Source organism: Castor canadensis, chromosome 12 (genome assembly GCF_047511655.1).
Source record: "Castor canadensis chromosome 12, mCasCan1.hap1v2, whole genome shotgun sequence".
NCBI lineage: Eukaryota > Metazoa > Chordata > Mammalia > Rodentia > Castoridae > Castor > Castor canadensis.
In genome coordinates, this window is record NC_133397.1 from 28,026,809 (window position 1) to 28,052,914 (window position 26,106).

At 39.1% G+C, this 26,106-nt stretch overlaps 1 protein-coding gene across 9 annotated transcripts in view; it reads left to right on the forward strand.

The window, feature by feature from the left end:
• Ltbp1 (latent transforming growth factor beta binding protein 1) overlaps positions 1 to 26,106 on the forward strand; it is a 434,527-nt gene that overhangs the window by 145,630 nt on the left and 262,791 nt on the right. For 8 of the 9 annotated variants that reach the window (XM_074049480.1, XM_074049477.1, XM_074049476.1 and 5 more), the window contains exon 4: positions 18,724 to 18,893. In XM_074049480.1, coding sequence (XP_073905581.1) covers positions 18,724 to 18,893 — 170 coding nt within the window. Of the gene's footprint in view, positions 1 to 6,666; positions 6,996 to 18,723; positions 18,894 to 26,106 lie in introns of those variants that run through there. The other variant, XM_074049481.1, reaches the window with a different exon arrangement.

Sequence of the window (26,106 nt, forward strand, 5' to 3'; positions counted from 1 at the left end):
TGAGTAGAGTTTTTTGGGTCTTTAAGGTATAGGATCATGTCGTCTGCAAATAGGGATATTTTGACAGTTTCTTTACCTATTTGTATTCCTTTTATTCCTTCTTCTTGCCTAATTGCTCTGGCTAGGAATTCCAGTACTATGTTGAATAGGAGTGGAGATAGTGGGCATCCTTGTCTGGTTCCTGATTTTAGAGGAAACGGTTTTAATTTTTATCCGTTAAGTATAATGCTGGCTGTAGGTTTGTCATATATAGCTTTTATAATGTTGAGGAACTTTCCTTCTATTCCTAGTTTTCTTAGAGCTTTTATCATGAAATGATGTTGGATCTTATCAAAGGCTTTTTCTGCATCTATTGAGATGATCAAGTGGTTTTTGTCTTTGCTTCTGTTAATGTGGTTTATTACGTTTATTGATTTTCGTATGTTGAACCACCCCTGCATCCCTGGGATGAAGCCTACCTGGTCGTGGTGAATAATCTTTTTGATGTGTTGCTGAATTCGATTTGCCATTATTTTGTTGAGGATTTTTGCATCAATGTTCATTAAGGAGATTGGCCTATAGTTCTCCTTTTTGGAGGTGTCTTTGCCTGGTTTTGGGATAAGTGTAATACTGGCTTCATAAAATGTGTTTGGCAGTTTTCCTTCCCTTTCTATTTCATGGAACAGTTTAAGGAGGGTTGGTATCAGTTCTTCTTTAAAGGTCTGATAGAATTCAGCAGAGAATCCATCAGGTCCTGGACTTTTCTTTTTGGGGAGACTCTTGATTGCTGCTTCAATTTCATTTTGTGTTATAGGTCTATTCAGGTGATTAATTTCCTCTTGGTTCAGTTTTGGATGATCATATGTATCTAGAAATCTGTCCATTTCTTTTAGATTTTCAAATTTATTTGAATATAGGTTCTCAAAGTAGTCTCTGATGATTTCCTGGACTTCCATGGTGTTTGTTGTTATCTCCCCTTTTGCATTCCTGATTCTACTAATTTGGGTTTTTTCTCTCCTCATTTTAGTCAGGTTTGCCAGGGGTCTATCGATCTTGTTTATTTTTTCAAAGAACCAACTTTTTGTTTCATTAATTCTTTGTATGGTTTTTTTGGTTTCTATTTCGTTGATTTCAGCTCTTATTTTTATTATTTCTCTCCTTCTATTTGTTTTGGGATTTGCTTGTTCTTGTTTTTCTAGGAGTTTGAGATGTATCATTAGGTCATTGATTTGGGATCTTTCAATCTTTTTAATATATGCACTCATGGCTATAAACTTTCCTCTCAAGACTGCCTTAGCTGTGTCCCATAGGTTCCAGTAGGTTGTGTTTTCATTTTCATTGACTTCTAGGAACTTTTTAATTTCCTCTTTTATTGCATCGATGATCCATTCTTCATTAAGTAATGAGTTATTTAGTTTCCAGCTGTTTGCATGTTTTTTGTCTTTACTTTTGTTGTTGAGTTCTACTTTTACTGCATTGTGGTCAGATAGTATGCATGGTATTATTTCTATTTTCTTATATTTGCTGAGGCTTGCTTTGTGCCCTAGGATATGATCTGTTTTGGAGAAGGTTCCATGGGCTGCTGAGAAGAATGTATATTGTGTAGAGGTTGGATGAAATTTTCTGTAGACATCTACTAGGTCCACTTGATCTATTGCATATTTTAGATCTTGGATTTCTTTATTGAGTTTTTGTTTGGATGACCTATCTATTGATGATAATGGAGTGTTAAAGTCTCCCACAACCACTGTGTTGGCGTTTATATATGCTTTTAGGTCTTTCAGGGTATGTTTGATGAAATTGGGTGCGTTGACATTGGGTGCGTACAGATTGATGATTATTATTTCCTTTTGGTCTATTTCCCCTTTTATTAGTATGGAATGTCCTTCTTTATCTCGTTTGATCAATGTAGGTTTGAAGTCTACTTTGTCAGAGATAAGTATTGCTACTCCTGCTTGTTTTCGGGGGCCATTGGCTTGGTAAATCTTCTTCCAGCCTTTCATCCTAAGCATATGCTTATTTCTGTCGGTGAGATGAGTCTCCTGTAAGCAACAAATTGTTGGATCTTCTTTTTTAATCCATTTTGTCAAACGGTGTCTTTTGATGGGTGAATTAAGTCCATTAACATTAAGTGTTAGTACTGATAGGTATGTGGTGATTCCTGCCATTTAGTTATCTTAGTTGTTTGAAGGTTTGATTGTGTGTACCTAACTTGATGTTACTCTCTACTGTCTTGCTTTTTCTTATCCTGTGATTTGGTGCTGCCTGCCTTTTCATGGTTAAGTTGGGTGTCACTTTCTGTGTGCAGGATCCCTTGCAGAATCTTTTGTAATGGTGGCTTTGTGGTCACATATTGTTTTAGTTTCTGCTTATCATGGAAGACTTTTATTGCTCCATCTATTTTGAATGATAGCTTTGCTGGGTAGAGTATCCTGGGGTTGAAGTTATTTTCATTCAGTGCCCGGAAGATCTCACCCCACGCTCTTCTTGCTTTTAATGTTTCTGTTGAGAAGTCTGCTGTGATTTTGATGGGTTTACCTTTGTATGTTACTTGTTTTTTCTCTCTTGCAGCCTTCAATATTCTTTCCTTAGTTTCTGAACTTGTTGTTTTAATGATGACATGTCGTGGAGTAGTTCTATTTTGATCTGGTCTGTTTGGTGTCCTGGAGGCCTCTTGCATTTGTATGGGAATATCTTTCTCTAGATTTGGGAAATTTTCCGTTATTATTTTGTTGAATATATTACGCATTCCCTTCGCTTGCACCTCTTCTCCTTCTTCGATGCCCATGATTCTCAAGTTTGGTCTTTTGATGGAGTCAGTGAGTTCTTGCATTTTCTTTTCACAGGTCTTGAGTTGTTTAATTAATAGTTCTTCAGTTTTTCCTTTAATTACCATTTCATCTTCAAGTTCTGAGATTCTGTCTTCTGTTTGTTCTATTCTGCTGGATTGGCCTTCCGTTTTGTTTTGCAGTTCTGTTTCGTTCTTTTTTCTGAGGTTTTCCATATCCTGGCTGTTTTATTCTTTATTGTTGTCTATTTTTGTCCTGAGTTCATTTATCCATTTATTCATTGTGTTCTCTCTTTCACTTTGGTGTTTATACAGTGCTTCTATGGTTTCCTTTATTTCTTCTTTTGCTTTTTCAAATTCTCTATTTTTATTGTCTTGGAATTTCTTGAGTGTCTCCTGTACATTTTGGTTGACCCTATCCAGTATCATCTCTATAAAATTCTCATTGAGTACTTGTAGTATGTCTTCTTTTAAATTATTCTTGTAGGCTTCATTGGGTCCTTTGGCATAGTTTATCTTCATTTTGTTGGAGTCTGGCTCTGAGTTTCTGTTCTCTTCATTACCCTCTGGTTCCTGTACTAATTTTTTGCTGTGGGGAAACTGGTTTCCTTGTTTTTTCTGTCTTCCCGTCATTGTCCTTGGTGTTGTTACTGTCCCTGTACTGTGTGTAATTAAGTATTTTCTAGCTTGTAATAATAACAATGGTAATATTGAGAATGGAAGAGTGAGCTGAGATGGAAAGCAAGAAGTTAAAGAAAAGGGGAAAACAAATATACAGACAAGAGTGAGAAAGCAGAACAAGGTATCAGACAAGAGAGTTTCAAAGGTATAAACAGGGAGTGTTAGTGTACTAATTGACAGTAAGCTGAACAGACAATAGAGTGACAGAGAGAGGATTGAAAATCAAAGATAAAAAAATAAAAAATAAGTATATGAAAGTAATATCTATTTATAAAAATGAATTAAAATAAAATGGAAAATAGAAAATTAAAAAAAAAAAAAAAACAAAAAACCAAAAAACTTCCAAGTTTATATGCAATGCAATTTCAGTCTTAATAATTTGGATGTCCGTCTCAATCTCCAGTCCTGGAGTTGGTGCCTCAGATGTTGTTCTGTAGTTGTCTCATCAAAGGGGATGCATAAAGTAGAACAAAACTACACTCACACACACACAGAAGAAAAAAAAAAAAAAAAAGCCCCACCAAGTGTCCCCAGTTCAAATGCAATACAGTTTCAGTAAGTTTTTCGGCTTGCAGGTGTAATTCGGTTGTTCTCTCATCAAAGGTAGGGAGAAAAAGAAAAAAAAGCGTCTGGAGGCAGTTCTGAGAGTGGTATCTGCAACTGTGGCTTGCCTGCCTGGAGATCTCAGCCTGTAGCTGGTGGCGTTATTTATGCAGATCTCTGGGGTGAGCTTAGCACTCACCTGGTCCCACAGGCTTTGTTTGCTCAGAGTTCTCCTGTGCGGAGGCCTCTGCCACAGGCTTTCCCCTTTCCAAGCACTGGGAAAGGTGACACTGCCCTGCGTTGTCAGGCCTGCGTGTTTATTTACAGTTCACGTGGGAAGTGGGTCCTCCCTCCTCTCACAAGCGTCCCCGCTCCTGGTTGCTGGGCGCGCCCCGCTCCAGCCAGAGCCTCTCCGGCCTGCCCGGCTCGTTTATTTACAGTCACGGGAAGGGTTCCCTTCCCCCAATCTTCAGCGCTCAGGGCGCCCCACCCTCTTTCCAGCGTCTTAACTGTTCTTATTGCTTAGTACTCAGTTTCTCTTTTTTTCCCGGGTGGAGGTCAGTCTGTCCAGGGGGCTATGCTGCTCTGGCCCAGGCTTGTCTGTGGGGGAACCGCGGTACCGCGAAGCTCACCTGGTCCGCGTCTTCCCAAGCCGTATGGGCGCCGGCCACTGGCGGCCCGGGGGCCTCCTCGGTTCTCCGTTTAAGGTGAAGTGGAGATTCTCTGCGCCGGCTGGAGATGTGGAGGAGTCAAAGTTATGCCTTTTCTCGGTGATTATGCCTGCAAAGTGTGTCTCCAGCGTCTCTCCAAGATTTCACTATAGGAGGGTCGCTTTCTGCTTCCTACCTCTAGCCGCCATCTTGGAATTCCGACTTTCATTTCTTTACATTAGAAGGAATGTGGCTGGTAGATCCACAATGATACTTGAGTTTAAGCTGTTTAGTTTGGTCTCCAAAGTTTGTTACAATTCACGTTTTTTCCAGGAGTCCCTAATAGTATACATCTGCTTTATAGCCTTGTCTGCAATAGTTCTTTTTTTTCTTCCAGTTTTTGCTAATTTGAAAAAATTGGCAAAGTGGATGAAAAAAAGGTCTTGTTTTTTTTTTTGAGTATTTATGAAGCTGGGCATCTTTTCATATATCATAATCACTAAATTTTCATATATTGTAATCACTTGGATTTATTCATAGCCTTCGTCCATTTTCCTGTTGTGTGTTCTTACCAATTTATAAAATATGTCTGTATTTTATGACCTTGTTTTTCATTGCAGATTTTTTTCTATTCTATCATTTTTCTGTTAACTTTATGTTGTCTTTTTTATTCACAAACCATTTTTATCTTATAAAGTCAATATCATTTTCCCCAAGTCAAATTTGAATGATTTACTTAGAAATTCCAATACAAAATTGGGGAAGTCTTGTGAGAGGAAGGCTGTGCTAGCTTATGTGGAAGCTGGAAAGGCACCACATCCACCGAACTCTCTCAAGAGACCCCAACCTGCTGGGGCTTAAACTGGGCACATACCTAACCCAACTTAGTCTAGGAGCCTTATGTCTCCCTATAGAAAGATCCAGCATGGGAAGGTTTCCTTGGCTGGATTTTGTTGTTCCTCATATAGTTTTGTATTCATTCCACTCTAGACTTAGTGAAATTAGCCATATTTTTCACCAGATATGTTGACTTTAAGAATAAAACACGTTTCCAGGAGTGTTACAGGATCTCTCAGAACCTGTAGGGCAGTGGGTATTTTGTTTCAACTGGATCAAGCCCTAAAAGAGGATTGGAACAGATGTTTGAATTTGGTTAAGTGCTTTCAATATTTATTACTTAGGTGACCTAGTTTAGCAGCAATTGTAATAGAAAAAAACAAGGCCATTTGGGAAAAACAGAGTTTATTACATTCACCTTAAAAAATTGAAAGAATTTTCCCTTTTTTATTTAGTTTATTTTATTTAGCTTGAATATGGGGAAATAAAACCCCAAGGCATTCTCCTTCTACTTTGAGCAGACCTCTATCTGTATATAACATCAAAAACGTTTCCCCATATGAAATACTGCTCAATGTGACTGGAGAACAGTTTTGGAGCTAACAGTTTTGGTGTGCTGCTTTTGCTCTAAAAGCTGGGGAGCTTAGGAGAGCATGTGAGAGAGTTCTACACTTTACAAATGAGGAAACTGAGCCTCAGAAGGATTTGGTAATGTTTCAGACTGGGCTCAGATTCAGTGGCATAGGCAGAAGTGTGGTTTGAATTTCCCATAACCCAAGTAGGATTGTTTATTCTACCTCCATCTTGAGCTCTGCCCAACCCTTGGATGCCCATGCAGGAGAATCCAGGTATTCACCCTTGATTCTCTGGACACCTGTACTATTGTCGAGTGAGGAAGGAAGGAAGATGCAGTCAGTGAGAGGGAAAATTGTAAACAACAGCTACTCTGACATGTTGCCACTGCCTTTTCTATCCTTTTACTTCCCAGGGAATGAGAGGAAGTGTACAGAGTTAACATCTAATCTCCAGATCAGGCGTGGCTCCTTCTGCTTCCTCTAGGGTACAATGGAGGTGACCAGCACATCCATGGAGTACAATAGCTATAGCCATGCAGGAGGGGAGGAGGTTAGAGAATGAGTGAGGTTGGGCATGGAAGGCTTCTGAGGAGGTGGATAAAAGGTTACTTTCCACATCTAGTAAACAGGAAGTCAGGTCCTCACAGTGCTGTGAGAAGAGGGTCATGGGAGAACATAGCACGTTAGGGCTACAGACTGAAATGTCATAGTGTGGTTCAAGGAATAGCGTGACAAAATGTGTTAACAGCACTGGAGCACAAGAGGAGCAAAGGACTGAAGTGGTGGTGCAGGAGATAGAGCGGTATACCTGGCTGTTGCTCTAGAACTGGCATCCGAATCAGACAAGGGAGTAAGGAAGGGGCAAAATGCAGGTGAAATTTGCTGAAATGAGCAAGCCTCACATTGTATCATTCAGTCATGCTGGAAGATGGAGCCAGGGAGGTAAGAAGCCCATTTTCTTTCTTCCTCATTTACTGTGGTGAAGTTTTCAAAAAAATTAATTCTGAGTTGACATATAAAATTGTATGTATTTCTGGAGTACCATATGGCCTTTCAGTCCTTGAAATACATTGTGTAATATTCAAAGCAAGACAAGCATATCTATCTGCTAAAACATTCTTCATGTCTTCATGGTGAAAGCATTCAAGAGCCTTTCCTCTGGACTTTTTCATTTGTTTTAAAGCAATCTGGATCAAATTATTTAATGTAATTTATAAAAATTGTGGCAAAGTATATATAACAAAATTTTCCATTTTAACTATTTTAAATGTAGTTCACTAGCATTAATTACACTGTTCTACAATCATCACCCTATCTGTTTGCAAAACTTTCAGCACCCCAAAAGGAAACTCTTCTTTTTGAGTAATAGCTTCCTACCCCATTCCCCTAACCCCTGACAATAACCTGTATTCAGTCTCTTTAAACTCATCTGTTCTAGGGACCTCATGTCAGTAGAATCATGCAGCATTCACCATTTTTATCTATTTCAGTTAGCATAATGTTTTAAGTTTCATATGTGTTGTACCATGTATCTGAATTTGTTCCTTTTTATGGTGAATAATACTCCACTGTTTGTACATTCCACATTTTGTTCATCCATTCATCTGTCTAAGGATATTTGGTTAGCTCCTGCCTTTTGGAGATCATGAATAATACAGCAGTGAATATTGGAGGGTAAGTATGTTGGGTCTCTGCTTTAGTTTTTGGATGTATCCTAGGAGTAGAATTATGGAATCATGATAATTCTGTGTTTAGCTCTGGAGGAGCTGCAAAACTCTTTCACACAGTTGCTGTGGAGCTAGACTATTCCACTCCTTTGCCATCTTGTAGCTGTACAATGGCCAGCACTGACCCCAGGGTTGCTAACTGGCACTAGGAACATTCTGAGTCATAATATGTTCCAAACTTTCAAGTAAAATTTTTATACAATAAAACTTTAAAAAATTAGCTTTGCTTTTCTCTTCACTATATATTTAGGAAGTCTTGGAATAGGAACTGTACTATTATCATAGGTATAAAATTCTGTTTTTTGTGTTCTTATTGGAAAATCCTAACATCTTCCTGTATCAGGTAATCATGTTATTTTTTTTTTAAAACACATTTTGTGATTGTTCTCACATTAACTTGGTGAGGTGATATTATTACTGTGATAGTGCAAGGAAATTAAGTCCACTCTCCCCTTCCTTCTACAAGTGGCACAGCTAGGATTCAATTTAAAACTTGTGTCATTAGTGTTTCCTCAATAGGCCAGGGGTCTTAATTATTTGTTCAACTGTTTTATGATTTGGGTTTTATTAGGGTTTCTCTGGCTCATCTGAGTTTAGATAAATAGGAGATGTTTCCTTCATTCTTTTTGTAATTAATATTGCTACCACACACATATGGAATGTCTCCTACTTTTCACAGTATTCTTAAGTACAAGATAGCATTTGACACAGGTTTAAAAAATGACAAAAGTTAACTACAAATTATGTGTATATTTGTGAACTCTTACAGTATAGTTTAGAAGTAGAGAAAGCAGTAGAAAGAAACCCTAACGTAGCAACCTGGAATCTTAGAACTATTAACTCATAGCTAGTTACATTTTATTTATACACCTGTCTGGTTCTCTCTTCCCAAGATTATTTGGAAACCACAATATAAATATTTCTTCTGAAATAAAGATGAGGGCTGTTAGTAAACAGTTTGAAGGCCATAATTACTTACTTCATATCATAAAAATCTAGGGATTCAAATTTTCAAAATGTTGAAAAAAATTTAACAGCTTCTTTGTTTAAATTAGGATGAAAATAATGTTCATCCATTACAATATGTTGTTATATTTCTGAAATGTCTTTTTGTCTGTGGGCCCCTGTTCCCTCTTTCTTTTTCCTTGACATTTCTTTATTGTAGAAACTAGATTTTGCTGACCACATGGCTGTGGTATTAACGTGTCCTCTGTCCTTGAATTCCTTGTGAATAGGATATTAATGTAGGGGCTTGATTGGGTTCAAGTTTGACTTTGGACTGGGTTACTTCACAGGCATCGGTGTGTTCTTTTTGTGGGAGGTGTGTGATGTACTATCTGTCATTTCATGATGGATCACTGTTGAGATCTCTTTAGGGGTTGCATAAGATGGTGTCGTAGTGATTCTTTTTTTGAGCTGATTTGTTTTTTCTAGACAGAAATTACCTTTCTTCAATTATTTGGTTGAGGTTCAGCTTTTATAGAGAAGGTGGTATTAAGGTTCTTGGAAGAAAAATAAAAATAGGATATGTGTATCTTAGAGTGCTGACTCTATTTTTTGGCTTTTATGATGCTATGAAAGCTACACACATTCAGTAGAAACTATACTTCAAATTTTGAATTTTCTGGGCTAGTGATATGCAGTATGATCCTCCCCTGAGATGCTGGACAGTGGCAGTGAGCCCCCGCCTCCAGCCATGTGGTCATTGGGAAGTCCCCAATAACTAGTACTTCACAGTGTGCTGGGTTGCTGAGCTGCAATGTTCCATAGGTTAGGTGAGTTAAATGCATTTTCAACTAATGATATTCTTAAGTTAAGTGGGTTTATTAGGATGTCACCCCATCATAAGTGAAGAAATTTTTATATTTTTGATCTTTTTCATCATTAGCAAATGCTATACAAAATAAAAGGTTTCATTATGACATTTTCATCATGTATATATTGTATTTTGATCACATTTACCCTGTCCCTGCCCCTCTCATGTGTCCCCTTCCTCTTCTCAAATAGAAGCATTTGTTCAAAATAGATTTAAATTGGCCTAGGTTATTGTAGAGGTTGGCGAGTGAATATTTAGAGTGGGGGACCCAGGAGAGCGAATGGTGCAGTTCTAGTCTAAAGATTAGAGGCTGGAGACCCAGGGTTGCAGATGGTGCAAATAAAGACCAAAGCAGTCTTCTGGAGAATTCTCTCTGGCTTGGCAAGGCTGCTCTTTATTCTCTATTTAGGCCCGTATTTGATTGGGTGACACCCATCACATTTATAGAGGACCTTCTGCTTAGCCAGAATGCACCAATTCTAAGTGTTAATGTTTTCCAACCCTCTGAGTTGGCATACAAAATTAACCATCACAGGGGAGAGGATATGCTCAATTCTTTCCTTTTCTGGTCATTTAAAAAATTATCTAAAGCTTCCTAAGATGCTCATGAATTTTTAAAATGAATGGATAGAAAATATATTAGAAAAATTTAATCTGTTGTAGTTATTCTTCTTACTCATGTTAAAATTTTTCTTTCTTTGACTAATAAGGGTATCTTCAGATTGGTCAGTTAGACCTTTTGACTCTCTGAGTCTCCCGTAATGTCTTCCCTTATTCTGTTAATTTCCTGTATCAGTCTAGTTAGAGATTGATAGAAATAGCTATTGGTTTCGTTGGTTTTCCTTGATTGTTTTTGTCTTCTATTTTATTGATTTTTCCTATTTGATCTTTCTATTGTTTTTCTGTTGGTTAGTTTAGGTTTCACTTTTACTTTTCCCCCTAGATTTATGTAGAAGCAGACATCATTGATTTGAGAATTTTCTTCCTTTCTAGTATAGATATTCAGGATTAAAATTTATATCTTGTTACTGACTCAGTAGCATCCTACATATTTTAATATGTTGCATCTTAATTTTCATTCTATTCAGAATAATTCCTAATTTCCACTGTGATGTTCTTCTTGGATTCATTGGTTTTTCTTATGTGTGGCATTTAGTTTACAAATACTTGGGTATTTTCTAGAGATCATTGTTACTGACTTCCAGCTTAATTCCATGATGGCCTGAAAATATACTTTGTAATATGTAAATCCTTTAAAGTGTATTGAAACTTATTATGGTCTGTCTTGGTAAATGTCTGTATACATTTGAAAAAAGTATATTGTGCTCTTAGCAGGTAGAGTACTCTATAAATTCCAGTTATGTGAAGTTGGTTGACGGTGCCATCCAAGGCTTTTGTCCTTAATGGTGCTCTATTTCTTCTCTCACTTATTGAGGAGGATATTGAAACTACAACTGTGACTAAGAATTTCCCTTTTCTCCAAAGCTTTTCTTTAAGAAATAGTTTTTATTTCACATATTTTGATTGCATATTATTGTGAGCCCAACAGTTTAGGATTGTTATGCCCTATTACTGAATTAATCCTTATCCTTATGAAGTGATCTTCTTTATCCTTGGTAAGATTCTTGCTCTGAAATTGACTCTTCCTGTTATTAACATAGCCACTCCAGTTTTTTTTTCCTATTAACATATTATGTCCTTTTTCATCCTTTAACTCTGACCCAATTTATCTTTATATTTATAGTGGCTCTTTTATGGGCAGTATATAGTTTGGTCTTAGCTCTCTATCCAGTCTGACACCTTCACTTTTAATTGAGTTGGTCAGATCATTCACATTTTCAAGCACTTACCAAAAAATGAAGTGAGATAAAAAGATCTTCCCACATGTGTTATTATTTTATTAATCTTCCAAATAAGAGATCTTTGCTTCTTACAGTTTTGCTTCCAGCACAGCTTTTTAAAATTTTGAATTATTGTAAAATATATATAACATGAAGCTTACTACCTTAGCAATTTTTTAATGCACACTTTAATGTTAAGCAGCCCATCTCTAGAACTCTTTTTACCTTGTAAAACTAAAACACTACCCATTAACAAACACTACTCACCCCCCAACTCCTGACAACCACTATTCTTATGTCTCTGTGAATTAGACTGCTCACCATACCTCCCATAGGTGGACTCATATGGTACTTATCTTTTTGTGAATGCTTATTTCATTTACCATAATATGCTCAGGTTTTATCCATGCTGTAGCATGTGTCAGAATTTCCTTCCTTTTAAGGGTGAGTGATATTTTGTTGTATCTATACTCCATATTGTGTTTATTCATGAATGAATAACCCAAACTGTACTGCTGATAGACCCTGTTTTCTTAGGAAGCAGTTAGAGACCGACCATCTGTTATGTTTCTATTGTCTCTTCAGGGATGGCCCACCCCGACCCCAATGCTAAGCAGTTCATTGTAGATTCCTTACCACCAGCTGGTATGTAGTTAACTGTGAGGAGTTCTAGTATATATAAATAATTTCCACTCTTATTATGTTTTGGTGATGTTTAATTCCTCCCAGGCAATGGGAGCTTGGGGCCATCTCTCTGACCTAATGGTGGTTCTGGTGGTGGTTAGGAGGTTGTGCAATTTTGATCACTGCTTTCTTAGTGTCTAAATTCTTGTGTGCACATCTCTGTTGTTTCTGTACAGCTCTCAGAGGTCATTGGCTCTTGACTGATGTGTCTGTTATAATTGTTTACTGATAGCAGCCCTTGTTTATAGAACAACCCTGGCACGACTGGCATTTTAGGTCAATAATTCTTTCCTGTAGAGGGCTGACCTGTGCATTACAGAGCATGTGGTAGTGTCTTTGACTTCTGCTCGCTAGTTACCAGTTTGCCATTTCTTAATCTTGATACTTAAAAATGTCTCCAGACACTCATTGCCAGATGTCTCTTGAGGGCTAATTCACTGCCTTGTTAAAGACAACTGGTGAAGGAAAATTGGTTCCAAAATACTTGGTTGTGTTGTCTATGTTTACTAATGACAACTACTAAAGCTCCTCTGTAGTACACATTTTCCTCCTACAAATATCTCTTCTCTTTACTTTAAATTTCTCAATGTTTTTGGTTCTCTTTCATCTCAAGACAAGAATTTTTACTAGTTTATCCCCTCCATTTATATTTTCAGTGTAATCCTTTCATTCCTCCTCTATTCTCATGGCTTCATGTTTGCTTGTTTCATTTTACTTTCTCTGTGTTTATTCTGGCACACTTCTACTCTCCCTCATTGTGTTCCTGGCAGCACTATGCACTGTCCTTTAGTTTCTTCATCAGTAGCCTCTCACCTCCTAATTCTTTGTTGGTCTGATAGGTAATTCCATATGGAAGGGGTCATAGACTACAGGTACTTATCTCCCTTTGTGCATGTTTTTGTGTTCTGCTGCCATGTGGAATATCCTCAGTGACTTGCTTCTTCCCTGACATTTTTTATGTGATACTGTCTTGAGTGCTCCATGGAAAGAGATTTTTCTCTTCTAAGTCATCACTGACATTTTTTTAGTTTCTCTATGCCCTTCCTTCTCCTTGAGTACCATTCACCCATGCATCCCAACAACTTGAAGGCAGCAGGGTACTCATGATGACTTGAATATTTTGTGGATAGAAATGGCCAGGGGACTTGGGGGATTTGGGGCCATTGAGCCTTCCTCCTGAATCATTCTTTCCTCTTCTGCCTTTTCTCGCTCCCAACTACAAACCTGAGGATGCGCTACACAGGGAAATGTTTCCAGACTGGCCTTTTGTGGGAAACTTTTTATGGCCTGTTGAGGTTCCCTTCTGTGAGGTCCAAAGCCCTTGTCTGAAGTGGAAAGGGCTGTGTGTTTTGCCAGATCCTCCCACTCTCTCACAGGTCAAATAATGGCTTTAGCTAGAAATATGGAAAAATTTAGTTCATCTGTATGCCAAAAATTGCCACTAGGAAGGCAGCAGTGTAAACAGTGTGTGACTAATCCTTTCTTCTAAGGAAAGCAGTTTTATGCAGTTGTTTCCCCTCTGTTTACAAAGATCCAGAGGTTTCCATAGATTCGATCTTCTGGTGAGCAGGATACCCCTAGCCTCTGTCTTGTTTCTCCCATTCTTTCTTTTCCTAGTGTCACTGGTATCTCTTCTACCAAGTCTTTGGCCCTACATGGACACATTTTGGTCTCTACTACTACTAACGCTATGTTGTTCATGTTGACACTGACTTACTACCAACCCTGGTGGCCTTTTCTAGTTTCTTATGTTCCTGCTTTTCTGTTGCTGTTTACAGGTGGTCCTTTACCCTTCCTTGTAGAAACTTCCTTCCATCATTTCTGGATCTACATTATCCTCTTCTGATTCCTGCCCTTATTCTCTTTGTGTCTCTGCTATTAAGAGTGAATATCCACCAAGAACACCACTGTTCCTAAACTTGGAGGCTTTCCCTAACTGCACCCTAGAGGTCTGCCCTATGTTTCTGTCTCTAAAATTAAAGTAGTCATCTTCTCCATGGACTAGCCTTTTACTCTGATGGCTATGACTTGGCACACATCTTTGGTCTTATTTTTTCCCCTTGACTTTGAACCAGAAATACCTTTCCAGTCAATCTGACTTTAGAGTTTTAAGTTTTGTTGAATTTCTTTCCTGTTGGTCCCCACCCCTTGCTCATTTAATTCTCAAGTCCTATAGTTCTGGTATTACCTCCATATGGCACTCCTTAATTTATTCACTGAATTTGTTTATGATCTTGTCATAGAGATTGAAGATCTAGCTTATTTATCTCATCCCTGTCCTCAGCTTCCTCCAAAACTCATTACTTTGTATTCATCATTTTCTTCTCTACAAACATTTCAGTCTTAATTTCTTCTCTATGATTGTCATTTGTCAGTCAAGAGTGTTATTTCATGACCCTCCATTTGAAAAGATAAAGGCAATGATTGACCATCCCAGTATTTCCTCTACTTCTTTTTTCTCTTTCTGATTTTTTTCAGCTTCTCCAGTTCATTGTATATTTTTTTGTCACCAGAGTTGGTAACATGGCTTGCTTCTAACATGTAGAGTATTTGTAATATTTTGTCTATCTATGTACTATTCAGCACAAAGCCAAATGGGGTTCTTGGGTTTCTTCCTCCTCTGTGTGCCCACTGCCAACATTGCTGTACTGCCTGAAGGAGAATGCTCCTAGATTTGAATGGTTCTCCCTTTTCTTGCTCTACCATATAGTCAAGTCTGTCCCAAATCTCCATAGTATTTTCCATTTCAGCGATCTTCCCTCTTTCCTCTAAAGCATTCTCCCATTGCTCCTTGTCCTCCTGGTTGCCAGGCAAACTCCCTTTTAGGGGAAACCAGTTTTTGTACTAGGAGAAATCAAAATGTCAGGTGAGGGCTTCCTTATGGAGGAAAGGAATAAGTGCAGTGGTTCTCCCCAGATACTTTAATTCCCTTAGAGAATTCTAATTTTTCCCTTGAGGGGGCAATATAAAATTTGACTTCCAAATTGCTAGATTTGGGGAGAATAGTTATCTTCACATATTGACTCTCAATGAAGACACTATCCCTACTTGTCATTTTCTCCCTTTGCCATGGTTTCAGCATCCAGAACCCCTTATGGTCCTGGGAAGATTGCTTCCTTTGTGTCTGCACTCACACAAGACTTCTCTCAGAGATTATGTCATTAGCTAGTTTGCAACCCACTAGGAAGTCATAAAGCCATGAAACAAATGTAGAGTGGTTCAAGACTTCTCAAAAATATAGATTAGAGCAGAAAATGTCAGGCTATCCTGTAGATAATAAATATAAATATTGTCTTGTGAAACTTGTTTTGCTTACGTGTAAAGACGCAGGTATAGATATAGGTATATACCTATATGTAAAATGTTCTCCTTACTGAAGGTTGAGGTAAAAAAAGTTAGAAAAGTATCTTTGAGGGGCCATGGCTTCCTCCATGCTGCTGCAAGTCAGTGTTTCCAGTGCCCTTTGAAATTTTTACAAATTTGTTAAAATGCTTCTGTACACTTATTAATGGGTGATGCAAAATATTCTTAGAAACCTGTATGGAGCAGGTACTGATCAATCAGGATGAATGCTGGAACAGAGACAGAGTCCTCTAGTTCTGCTAGGTATTAACAATGTTTGGGACTGTGTTGGGAGAATAGTGAACAGGATGGGGGTCCACCAGTGGAGGAACACGGAGAGGCTTGGAATAGTTGCTCTTCACAGTATTAAATGTGTTAGTTAAACCATTAGTGTGACTGTACTGTGGCAAAGAGCCAAATGTCAATTCTGGATTATGTCTTTTTTCCCCTGACTTATAGTTTTAAGGACATTTTTGAATGAAAGGAGATATAGGGTTGTCTCCCAATCCATCTTGAACTGGAAACCCTACAGTTTTCATTTTTTATTTAGTTAAAAAATATTTTAGGATCTCTCTTTTTAATTGCCATTATATTGCTAAGACTAAACTGATGCTCATTAGTGATAATGAAGCCTTTTTTCTGGAAGTGGGAAGGGGAGAAGGAAATCCTAATTTAAATAAAGAGAGAGACTTTTTTTTTCCCTGAAATAGTTGGTAAAAGAGAAGGAAAGGAAGAAGAGTTAAAGAGGATGTATGCTTTGTAAGGCCAAAATGGAGGTAGCTAAGTGATGTAGCTGGAGGAAAAGGTAGATGCCATCCATGAAGGAGGAGAGGATAGTAGGATGGTTGTCACCCTTCCGAAGTAGTGCAAAGGAGTGATGGGGCAGTTTGCTCTGCTTGCAGATGCCCAGGTTGCATCTGCTCGTGGCTTTATTTCTTTCTTGGTGGGGCTGTGAGGCAGAGAGGTCTCAGTGTGTTCATGTAGGAGAAAGGAGGAGAAAGTAGAGGAATGAGGCTTCTGTGTGTAACTCCACATTTGCCATGTGTTTATAACTTGAGGCATCTTTACATAGTAGTGGGACCTAAGTCCTAACTTCCTTAAGTTAATGCTGGCTGAGAGTTGTCACACGTTCTAGACCTTGTACAACTGGGTCTCGCTTGTTTGCTTGCTTTCTATTACGTTTAGGGGAAAGGAGCCCGTGCGTGTGTGATACTTTCAGCTCATCTCCTGCTGTCCCCTGCTTCCTGGACTCACTGGGGAGAGGGGCTCACTTGGAAGGCAGCCCTTTCTGGTAGTGGTCAGAATAGGAGCCAGGTGTGGCAGCCAGTCTCCTGGAGTGGTGTATCCTCCTGTTCTGAACAGGAGCTGGTCCTAATGTCGCAGCAGGATAACAGTGTGGCTGGAGAGCAAGTTGTTTCAGAGATGCAGAGGACAGCTTCCCCTGTTCCACAAGGCTGACAGAATAGACTGTGACCGCCAGATGGATCCAGCTGTTTCCCTGTCTGCTCCATCCCAACCAAACATACTTCAAGTTCAAAATAACACTTACATCATCAAAACAGAAGTGTTTACACTGTTAAGCCGTAGGCTTTTAGTGATTGAGTTGTTAGTCTGGTGGCAAAGGGAGTGAATGCCCTTGCGTGGTATGGGTCTGGGAAAATGCAGGCCCAAGGTGGATTTTCCAGTCTTCTGAGACCACAGAGTTTAAAGCCACAGATCTAGACCCTGGTTAAGTGGGAAGTACCTTCATGCCAGCCTCTTCATTCTTTCATCTGTTTGAATAGCTCCTTCCTCACCCTCAGCTAAAATGAATTCAATAGAGTGAATTTATCCAGGATTCTTCACTGGTTTTACACCTTTTTTTTTTTTAAATAAGTAATTTTATTGTGGCAGTACTGGGGTTTCTTTTTTGGCAGTACCGGGGTTTGAACTCAGGGCCCTTGCACTTGCTAGGCAGGTGCTTTACCACTCGAGCCACTCCACCAGCCCTTCTTTACTTGTTTTGATAAGATACTGTGTGGTGGTGTTTTTGCTATCTTGACAATTTATCCTTTGTACTGAGCTGCTATGGTGCCCTTTCTTCTCATGTTCAGATAGTCCTTTGTGAAGGGGTCAGTCTTTTGGGTCAGATCATGCTGGAGGGTAGGTTCCCTCTCAAAGGCTCAGTTAAAATGTACTATCCTAAGCAGCAGTTTTTCCTATTCTAGAATTACTTGGTATATCTTCTCTGCATTTTCATTTCTGATTGGCCTTACTTAGCTAATAATTTCATTTATATCCCTCACAGCATGATTGAATCTTGGCAAAGACTTGTTGTTGTAAAGTATATATTACATGCAGTGGAAGAGCACTACTGCAGCAAATAAAGGATTGGGCCAGGAGAGGAAAATCTTGTAATCACAGTAATCATGTTCCAAAATCCCAGTGGTCTCAGCTTCTGTTATTGGAAAGGTAGCAAGAATAAGTTATTCTTATTAAACTTGTTATTCTTAAGAGCTAGTAATTATAAAACTTTTAACCTGAATAGTAACTTTATATCATTGTGAGATACAGAATAAAAAGCTAAATATTTCCTTAAAGCATCATTATAATTTGTATTCCAAAAGGAAATTCAAATTATTACCATTTTTTTTTACAGTTTTAGCATGTTCCTATTTTTACAAGCATTTTTTCTGTCAGCCTTGTGTGACAGAGCTTCTATGTTACAGAACAGGAAACTGAGGCTCAAACAAGTTGATGAACAGACCTACTAGCATTGAGTAGGCATAGAAGGTGCCACTGTTCTGTGCTGTATTGGCCCTAGTTGTTGGTAGTTGATTTTGTTTAACTATGTGGGGAAATTCTTGCATACTCTCTTTCTTCTTCTCTTCCCCCTTCCAGTTTTCAGTGCTGCCCACTTGTTATGTATGCACCTGTTCATGTCTGCGTCTTTGCCTTTTTCTTAAATATAAATGCTCTGTGTTGCACGAAGGCTTAAGTAGCTATGTTTTGAACCCTCTGATAAAATCTTCCTATGAACTGTTCATTGTTAGGCTTCTTGGCCAAACCAGGCAAAGGCCCTTTCTTGCTGGGTGTTTCTAAGAGTAAGCAGCTACTTCCTTCCTTCTATGCATGCCTGATCAGCAACAGTATGTAAAGGAACAAATGAGCCTGGCATGGAGTTTGTGCTCCTTTAGAGGCTTAATTTCTTGTTCTTTCCTTCCTAGCTGAGTTTTAAAAGTCCGTTATTTATTTTCTTATTCTCACTTTGTTTCTTCTAGAGTGACACCCCTTTCCTCCCAGAATGTGATGATTCATCACGGCCAAACCCAGGAGTATGTGCTCAAGCCTAAGTACTTTCAAGCCCAGAAGGTGATCTCGGGAGAGCAGTCCACAGAAGGCTCATTCCCATTCAGATATGGGCAGGATCAAGTCGCAGCACCTTTTCAGTGTGAGTATAGCTCAGTCAACCATTTTCCTAAGTTTAGATGGCTTTAATATGTCACAGCAGATAAAATTCAAGTCATTAAAAAACCCACATTGGTTCCTAAAACAACCAGACAGCAGATATGTAGCATGATTTTCATCTTCTGAGGAAAGGTAGTTTTCCTGGGTTTTGGAAATAAATCTAAGGTGATATGCCTGTGATTCTGTTTCTGCAAAATGTCTCCTTCTCGGAGATGTATTTGCTGTAGTTTTAGGCCCACTCATACCTCAAACGTGTTTACATTGATCATGTTTTCTTTAGTAAGCCAGCCAAGATTCATTTGTTGTGAAATGTCTGAAGTGCCCTACATAACTGAGGTTCGCCTATAGTGACTATTTTTGTGTTATACAGTCCATATACTTTTTAGTTTATCAAGCAGATTTTAGTCTGAATTTGTAAAGGGCTATTGTATCAGTGGCCAGCTTGGTCAGTATCTCAGTATATGAGCTCAAGGACACAGACCTGGCTCAAAGGGTGCGGAATGTGATGATTTGTGGTTTAGGTATTACAGAGCGTCTGCTGGCAGCCTCTGCAGAAAACACTGTGGAGCGAGGTGCAGACCATTCAAAGGGGAGAGCAAGACACACACTCCTTCCAGAGCCTTCCTGCTCGGGTGCATGTTGAGTTGAGTGATTGCCTGCCTGAGTAAGGAAAGACAGTGCCAGGTATGAGGTGGAAAGGGCTGTCTTTCACCACCAGGAATAGTACAAATAGCTGGTAGAATTTTGTTCCTGCTTGACACGTTACAAGTCCATATCTGCTGTGGGCTTGATCTCTGCTGCTGTGCCCACCTTCCAACTTCTGTACTGAACCTAAAGTGATTGACACTGCCCTGAGAATTGCTCGTTTGACACAGAGTATCTACTGGCAGGTTTCTAATCCACTTTTCATCTTTTGAGAAAGTTCTGTTCAGGGACTGGTGACTGGACCCCTTAGCAATACTGTGATGTGGTTTATTGGGATGATGAGCAAAACAAGCTTGGTACCCTTGAGAACAAGACAGAAGTAATTTTCTTCCCTTTAGGCAAGATTGCTTCCAAGTCATTTACAAAAGAGTGGATACAGTGACGAGATTTTTAAAGATCCTTGCAATTTAAGTGTTGAATAGCATGCTATTTACATATGATTATGCCTGGAGTTTGTAATATTTTTCAAACCCTAATTTAAAAAATAAACAAAAAGAGACACTTCTTTTTCCTTAGGGTCTTGTACAGCTATATACATACATATATATATATATGTATTGCAGTACTGGGGTTTGAACTCAGGGCCTACACCTTGAGCCACTCCACCAGCCCTTTTTTGTGATGGGTTTTTTTTTCAAGATAGGGTCTTGTGAACTTTGCCCCGGGCTGGCTTCGAACCGTGATCCTACTGATTTCTGCCTTGTTAGTAGCTAGGATTGCAGGTGTGAGCCACCAGCACCTGGCTTATTTTTAAGAAGCTCTCTGAAATTAGAATGTGATGGGGAGGGAATTTTTGAAAGTTTATAATCATATTGGTAGAGGAAGGGAATTCTGAACTCTATGGAGGTATTCAGAAGAGATAGTTTGAGAATCACTGGTATTAAGATTTTAAGATTATAGACTGTGGTTTTGGTTGGTTACCAATGATTTGTTATGGGAATGAAATTCCCACTGTGTGTGTGTGTGTGTGTGTGTGTGTGTTTTAAACTTTCAAACCTTTGTTACATTGTCTTCTGGAAGATATTATAGAAGAATGTGAGAAGTGTCTTATCTGGGCTATCTTTAACTCATCCTATTTCAATGGATTTTCTACACCTTGGAGAACTAATAAGGCAAGTAGGCTAACACAGTATCACAAATATGGAGCTCTCTGCTAAAACCCTCCAAAAGATGGCTTCCATCCAAAAAGAAGCCCATGAACTGACTGAAACAACAAGACATCTAAGAAGGGAAGGAAAGGAGACGCAGCTATTTTTGCTGAGGCCAGAGCTCTACTGAGAGCCAGGGGTTTAATTGGAAAGTTTTAAAAAGAGGTAATTTGGCAGGACCATTAAGAACACTGAAATAGGAAAATTGAGTAAGAAAAACAACAGGAAGATTAAAACTAGAAAAAGGCACAAGTGTCAGGAAGGACCTAAAAATGTTCTGTCTCCCTACCGTCCCACCCTGTATCAAGTCAAAGAAGAGGCTCTTCCAGAAAGAAGGAGGAAAAGCTAGTGATGGAAATCTGAGGAAAAGCAGAAGCTTTTAGTGTCTTCATTTTCATCTTTACAGAAGAGAGACTGCAAACAGATGAACTCTTACTGTGCTGCTGAAAGACTGGAAAGTCAAAAGAAACAGATACTTCTGACTCTTAAGGAAAGCAGAAGAGATTAAGGTTATTTGGGGGAAAAAAAGTCATTTGGGCATGCTGTATCTTGGCATGAAATCGAAGGACTGTTGTGTGTCATCAAAGTTCACTGCCAATGTTTTTGGATGCCACTAGGACTAGAGAAAACACTTCGGTTGTTAAAGAACAAGTATTGTTTTCCCCCTTTAAAAAGGATTTCTTATTTTTGAAAAGGTAGTCACTAATTGGTTTGCTTTAAATTGATATCTTGCAAGAGCAACAACAATGCATACATAGAGATAAGTGCTACATAACTTGATCCATTTACAGTAGGTGGACAAAGTGGTTCTGTAAGCCCAAGTGAATAAGGATTTGGTATTGATACCTGGGAAGAGAAAAGAGCATGGTCAGAATAAGCAGGGAAGATATGAGAATGGGATGGTGGATTCAATAAAGCCAAATATATTAAGGTATTAAGTATAGAATTCTTCAGATGGAACAAACTAGATGCGGGAAGCAAACCATCAAATTGCTAGTGAGTGCTCTCCTTTGAGATGAATAAATATTTTGTTGGAATTTTCTAGAGTTTTAGTAACATAACTCACCATTTCTGCCCAATATGAATGCACTACATTTCATATTTTGATTTTATATTTTACTAGACTTCAGAGTCATTTCCTCAGTGACTTGACATTCTAAGTTGAGTGTTCTCTGGTCATTGGTAAAAAGATATCTCTAGTGATAAATTAGTAAGTTGGTGCTCTGCTTTATTTGTTGGTCATAAAAGAATTTAATTTGGCTGAACTCTGTCTAGAGTACAGGTTGGCAAGCTTTCTCTTCAAGTACCTGATTGAGAACAGGGTTGGCTTTGTGAGCCAAAAAGAAAGTTGAGAATGTCATGTATGAACTTACAGAACTATTTAAAATGTCAAAATTATTCTTATCTTGCTGATTGTAAAAAATAGGAGGGGGTGGCTGGATCTGGTTTAGGGGCTCACAGTAGAGACTCACGGTCTCTCAATTCACTAAACACATCTAGACATTGGACCTGATTGCTGTCTAGAACATGACAACACCAAAAGCTGCCAAGAGACCCTGCCCATAAACAACGGTCCTTCATTGTCAGTGTCCTCATCAGCCCACATGCCACATCATGACAGTTCTCAGACACATCTGCGTTTATTTTAGAGGCAGCAGAAAAGCCTGAACTACCATGAAACCACTTGTGTAAGCAGTTGAGTTTCTTTTAATGTCAGAGTCACAGACTCTATTGGGAAAATAATGGATTTTCTTCCTGGATGTTTTCAGATAACCTTTTTATATTAATGGAAATAATGTTTTCCTGAGATGAGCTGGTAATGATCGTATGGCTGAAGTGTATAATATTAAGATACTACTTGAATTCTACAAAAAAAATTAAACACAGAGTGACTGGGTACCCAGAAAGTCCAGCTCCTAGGTATATACCCAAGAGAGTTAAACATATATTTCACAAAAAGATTTGTATGTAAATGTTCACAGTAGCATTATTCATAATACCTAGTGAGTGAGAACAAACCAGATGTTCATCAAATGATGAATGAATAAACAAAATGAGGTATTTACATACAATGGAATATTAGGCATGAAAAGGAATGAGGTACTAACACTTGCAAGCTAGTGAAAGTGTTCTTTCAATTGTATGCTAGCGAAAGAATCCAGACACAAAAGAATCTAGACCACATGCTATGTGATTCCACTTATATGAAATGTCTAGAATAGGCAAGTCCATAAAGACAGAAAGTAGATTAGTGGTTGTCAGGAACTGGGGAGAGTTTTTATAGGCAGGAGGTTTCTTTGGGGTGATGAAAATGTTCTGGAATTAGATGGTTGTGATGGTTGCACAACCTGTGAGTATACTAAAAAGCACTGAATTATACACTTGAGACGGGTGACTTCTATGGTATGTGGATTGTAGCTCAATTAAAAAATTTAAAAAATACATACTTATAAAAATAATTTCCAAATAGGTCATTCTAAAAGACTCAGCCCCAACTCTAAGGAATGATGCTCTATTTCTCCAGAGTCTTCAGGAAAGTGTAGGGTTGGGGCAGGGTCTGCTTTATCCAGTGTCTTCCTTGGTGACTTGCAGGAAAGAATTTAGTATGTAAACCATTTCTGTTATGCTTGGTTTACTAGTATTTTTAACCTAGAGGAAGAAAAATTGAAATGATACACTACTTGAAAACCACTATTTAAAAAATGGGTATGTTGAGATTATTAGACTAGTATGTTCTTAAGAGTAAATTACTTATCCACAAAGAGATTAGTTTGGTATAACCCACTAGAAAAAGACCATGAGGGTAATAAATGTCCACACCATTCTTTCTGCTATTGTAGTAAAATTACCTTGGAATGCTTGACAGTATTAAAACCAGAAAATACTATTTCAAATAGAGTGTATGGAAGGACAGTGTTTCCATTAGGGTTATAAGACACTGCAGAACCAGGGCAGACTGCAGTTACTTACCAAAGTGATCTTTACCACACACCTAGCAGATACGGTTCCCTTGACCACTGGCTTCCAGACTATGCAGAAGGGAGTCCTACAACTAAGAGATTTGGGAGCCTTCCGTGTAAATATTCAACAGCCTGTTTCCTTTTTCTAATGTATCTCTTTTAGTATTTAAGGAGGTTTACAAATTTGAACTTGTCAAAGTTGGATTTCTCATCACTAATCCCAGTTGTTTGCCTCTGGAAATGGGCTGAGTTTTTAAACGAACTACTTATATTGCAATATCTAAAATTTTAGTTCTCTAAATTCAACCAAGCAGATATTTTAAAAAGGCGGATGTCATGTTTTACATATTAACTTCCTAAAAGCTCTTTAAACACATACAATTCAAGACTCTGAAAGGAATTTATCTTCTGATGCACTGAGATGGGGGTGAGAAAGAAAGGGAGGGAGAGAAATGAAAGGTATGGTACTACAAACACATGGTACTGTTACACCACAAAAAAAAAAAAAAAAAAAAAAGGACAAGCCCAGTTTTGGAAGTGGGCGGCTCTGGCAGTAAAAAGCACCAGCCCAGCCTCCACTGGGTCACTTCAGACAGAAGAAAGCTGGCCTGCTAGGAGTTATCTTAGGCCTATTTCTGCAGTCTGGGCTGACCTTCCCCATGGTCCTGACAGCTCAGCTCCCACCCAGCAGTTACCTACAGGCTGACTGAAATCTTCCTGCTCCTCCCCTGGTGGACAGACCTGCTCCCAGGCCTATTGGCTTTGCTGTTCTCACAGCAGCAGCGTGGTGGCCTGAGCCCTTGCAACCCTGTTGTGACCTGACCACAGTGCATAGTCCTACACAAAGAAGAGCGTGGGCATTTTGGCACATGACACTTTGTACTTTCGATGACACTATGGTTGAATACGCATGTGGTAGCATTAGGCTCAGGCTTGTGTTGAGACTGACATCAGGAAGGAGGGCAAGACATGAAAGCATCTTAGGGTGTGATGTCAGCACTTATGTCTCCTCTTGAAAAAGGAAATTCATGTGTCTGGAGTGAAGACATTATGTTTGCAGAGTGGCTCGGCAAAGAGGTTACCAATGATGTTATCTGGGCCCTCCCACTTGCCTCAACTGAGAGGAAGAGAGTGGAAATGGTTAGAGGAGACAGCCGAATTTTTTTGCTTTGGCAAAACAAATTTGAACATTGGGAGAGAGGCAGCGTTGGGCCTGGACAAGCCTCTGGTGACAGCTATTTCAAGGAGGTGGTAAGCACCTTTAGTGAGTGCTCTGGATGCCTAGTGCAGTTACAGAATGGTCACAGGGAGGATGTTCCTGGTGCAGCTGAGAGCACCCATGGTGGGAGCAAAGGTGGGGCCTTAGGGAAAAGAAAGCCAAGTTCATCCTCTACTTGTTGGTCCGTTGCCCTTAGCGTGGGGCAACTGGACAAAGGCAAAGGTAGGGATAATTTGTATAGATGAGAAGAACTGGCTTCTGGAGACCCTCAGGGAAAGAGCATTTGAAGATGCACCAAGGAAGAGTCTGGCCCTGAGAATCGTCGCAGCCTCAGTCTGGATGCTGAAGTTGAGGCTGGGGATAGCATTCTACATAGTGTGGACAGAGAAAAGAGGCAGCAGGAGAAACCTAGTGTGTTTGCCTGAAAAATGCTTCTCTGAGACTCACAGTTATTGACAGGTCAACTGGGAGAGACCTCTGCAGATGGGCCAAGTACATTCCTGGAGGGAGAGATGACTTCCAGAGACACACATTCTGCAGCACTGGAGGCCTTCCTTGCATGGAGACTGCCTTGAACTGTGTGCATATTAAATGTGTCTTTGGGATTGGCCCCACACCAACCCAGTGGGTACTCAATGACAATGGAATTTGAACCAACCAGAAATGATCTTACAAGAAGCTGATGAAAGGCAACCAAAATGAGTAAGCATTTAAGAGGAATACTAGTGTTGAAAAGAAAACTGCTATAAAGAAGCAGTACTGGTAACATTTTCTACTTTTTCTCTTTAGAAATCAACAGTTCTAGAAGTTACCTGGTCACCTATACATAATTTTATGTAGGAATTAGGCCAGTTTTCCAGCTCTACTGTAATGTAGGTGTTAGCATTGAAGATGGCTAGAAGAAAATTAGGTCCTCTGATTCCTGGCAAATTCTTGGGTTTGTAAGTCTACACAGTAAAACATTATTCTGTGTATAGACTGACACTTGAAAAAGCATTCTGGAGATTGTGGGTGAACAGGCTTTTGGTGAGCTGGTCTTCTTGGGAATCCAGATTTCACTGAAGGACAGGGTATAGTCTATTGCAAAGAAAGTTGCTTGAGGAGTCTTGTCTTTCGTGGTGGGGAGCTGGGGGTAGAGGGAGTGGTATGCGTTATCTGAGTCAT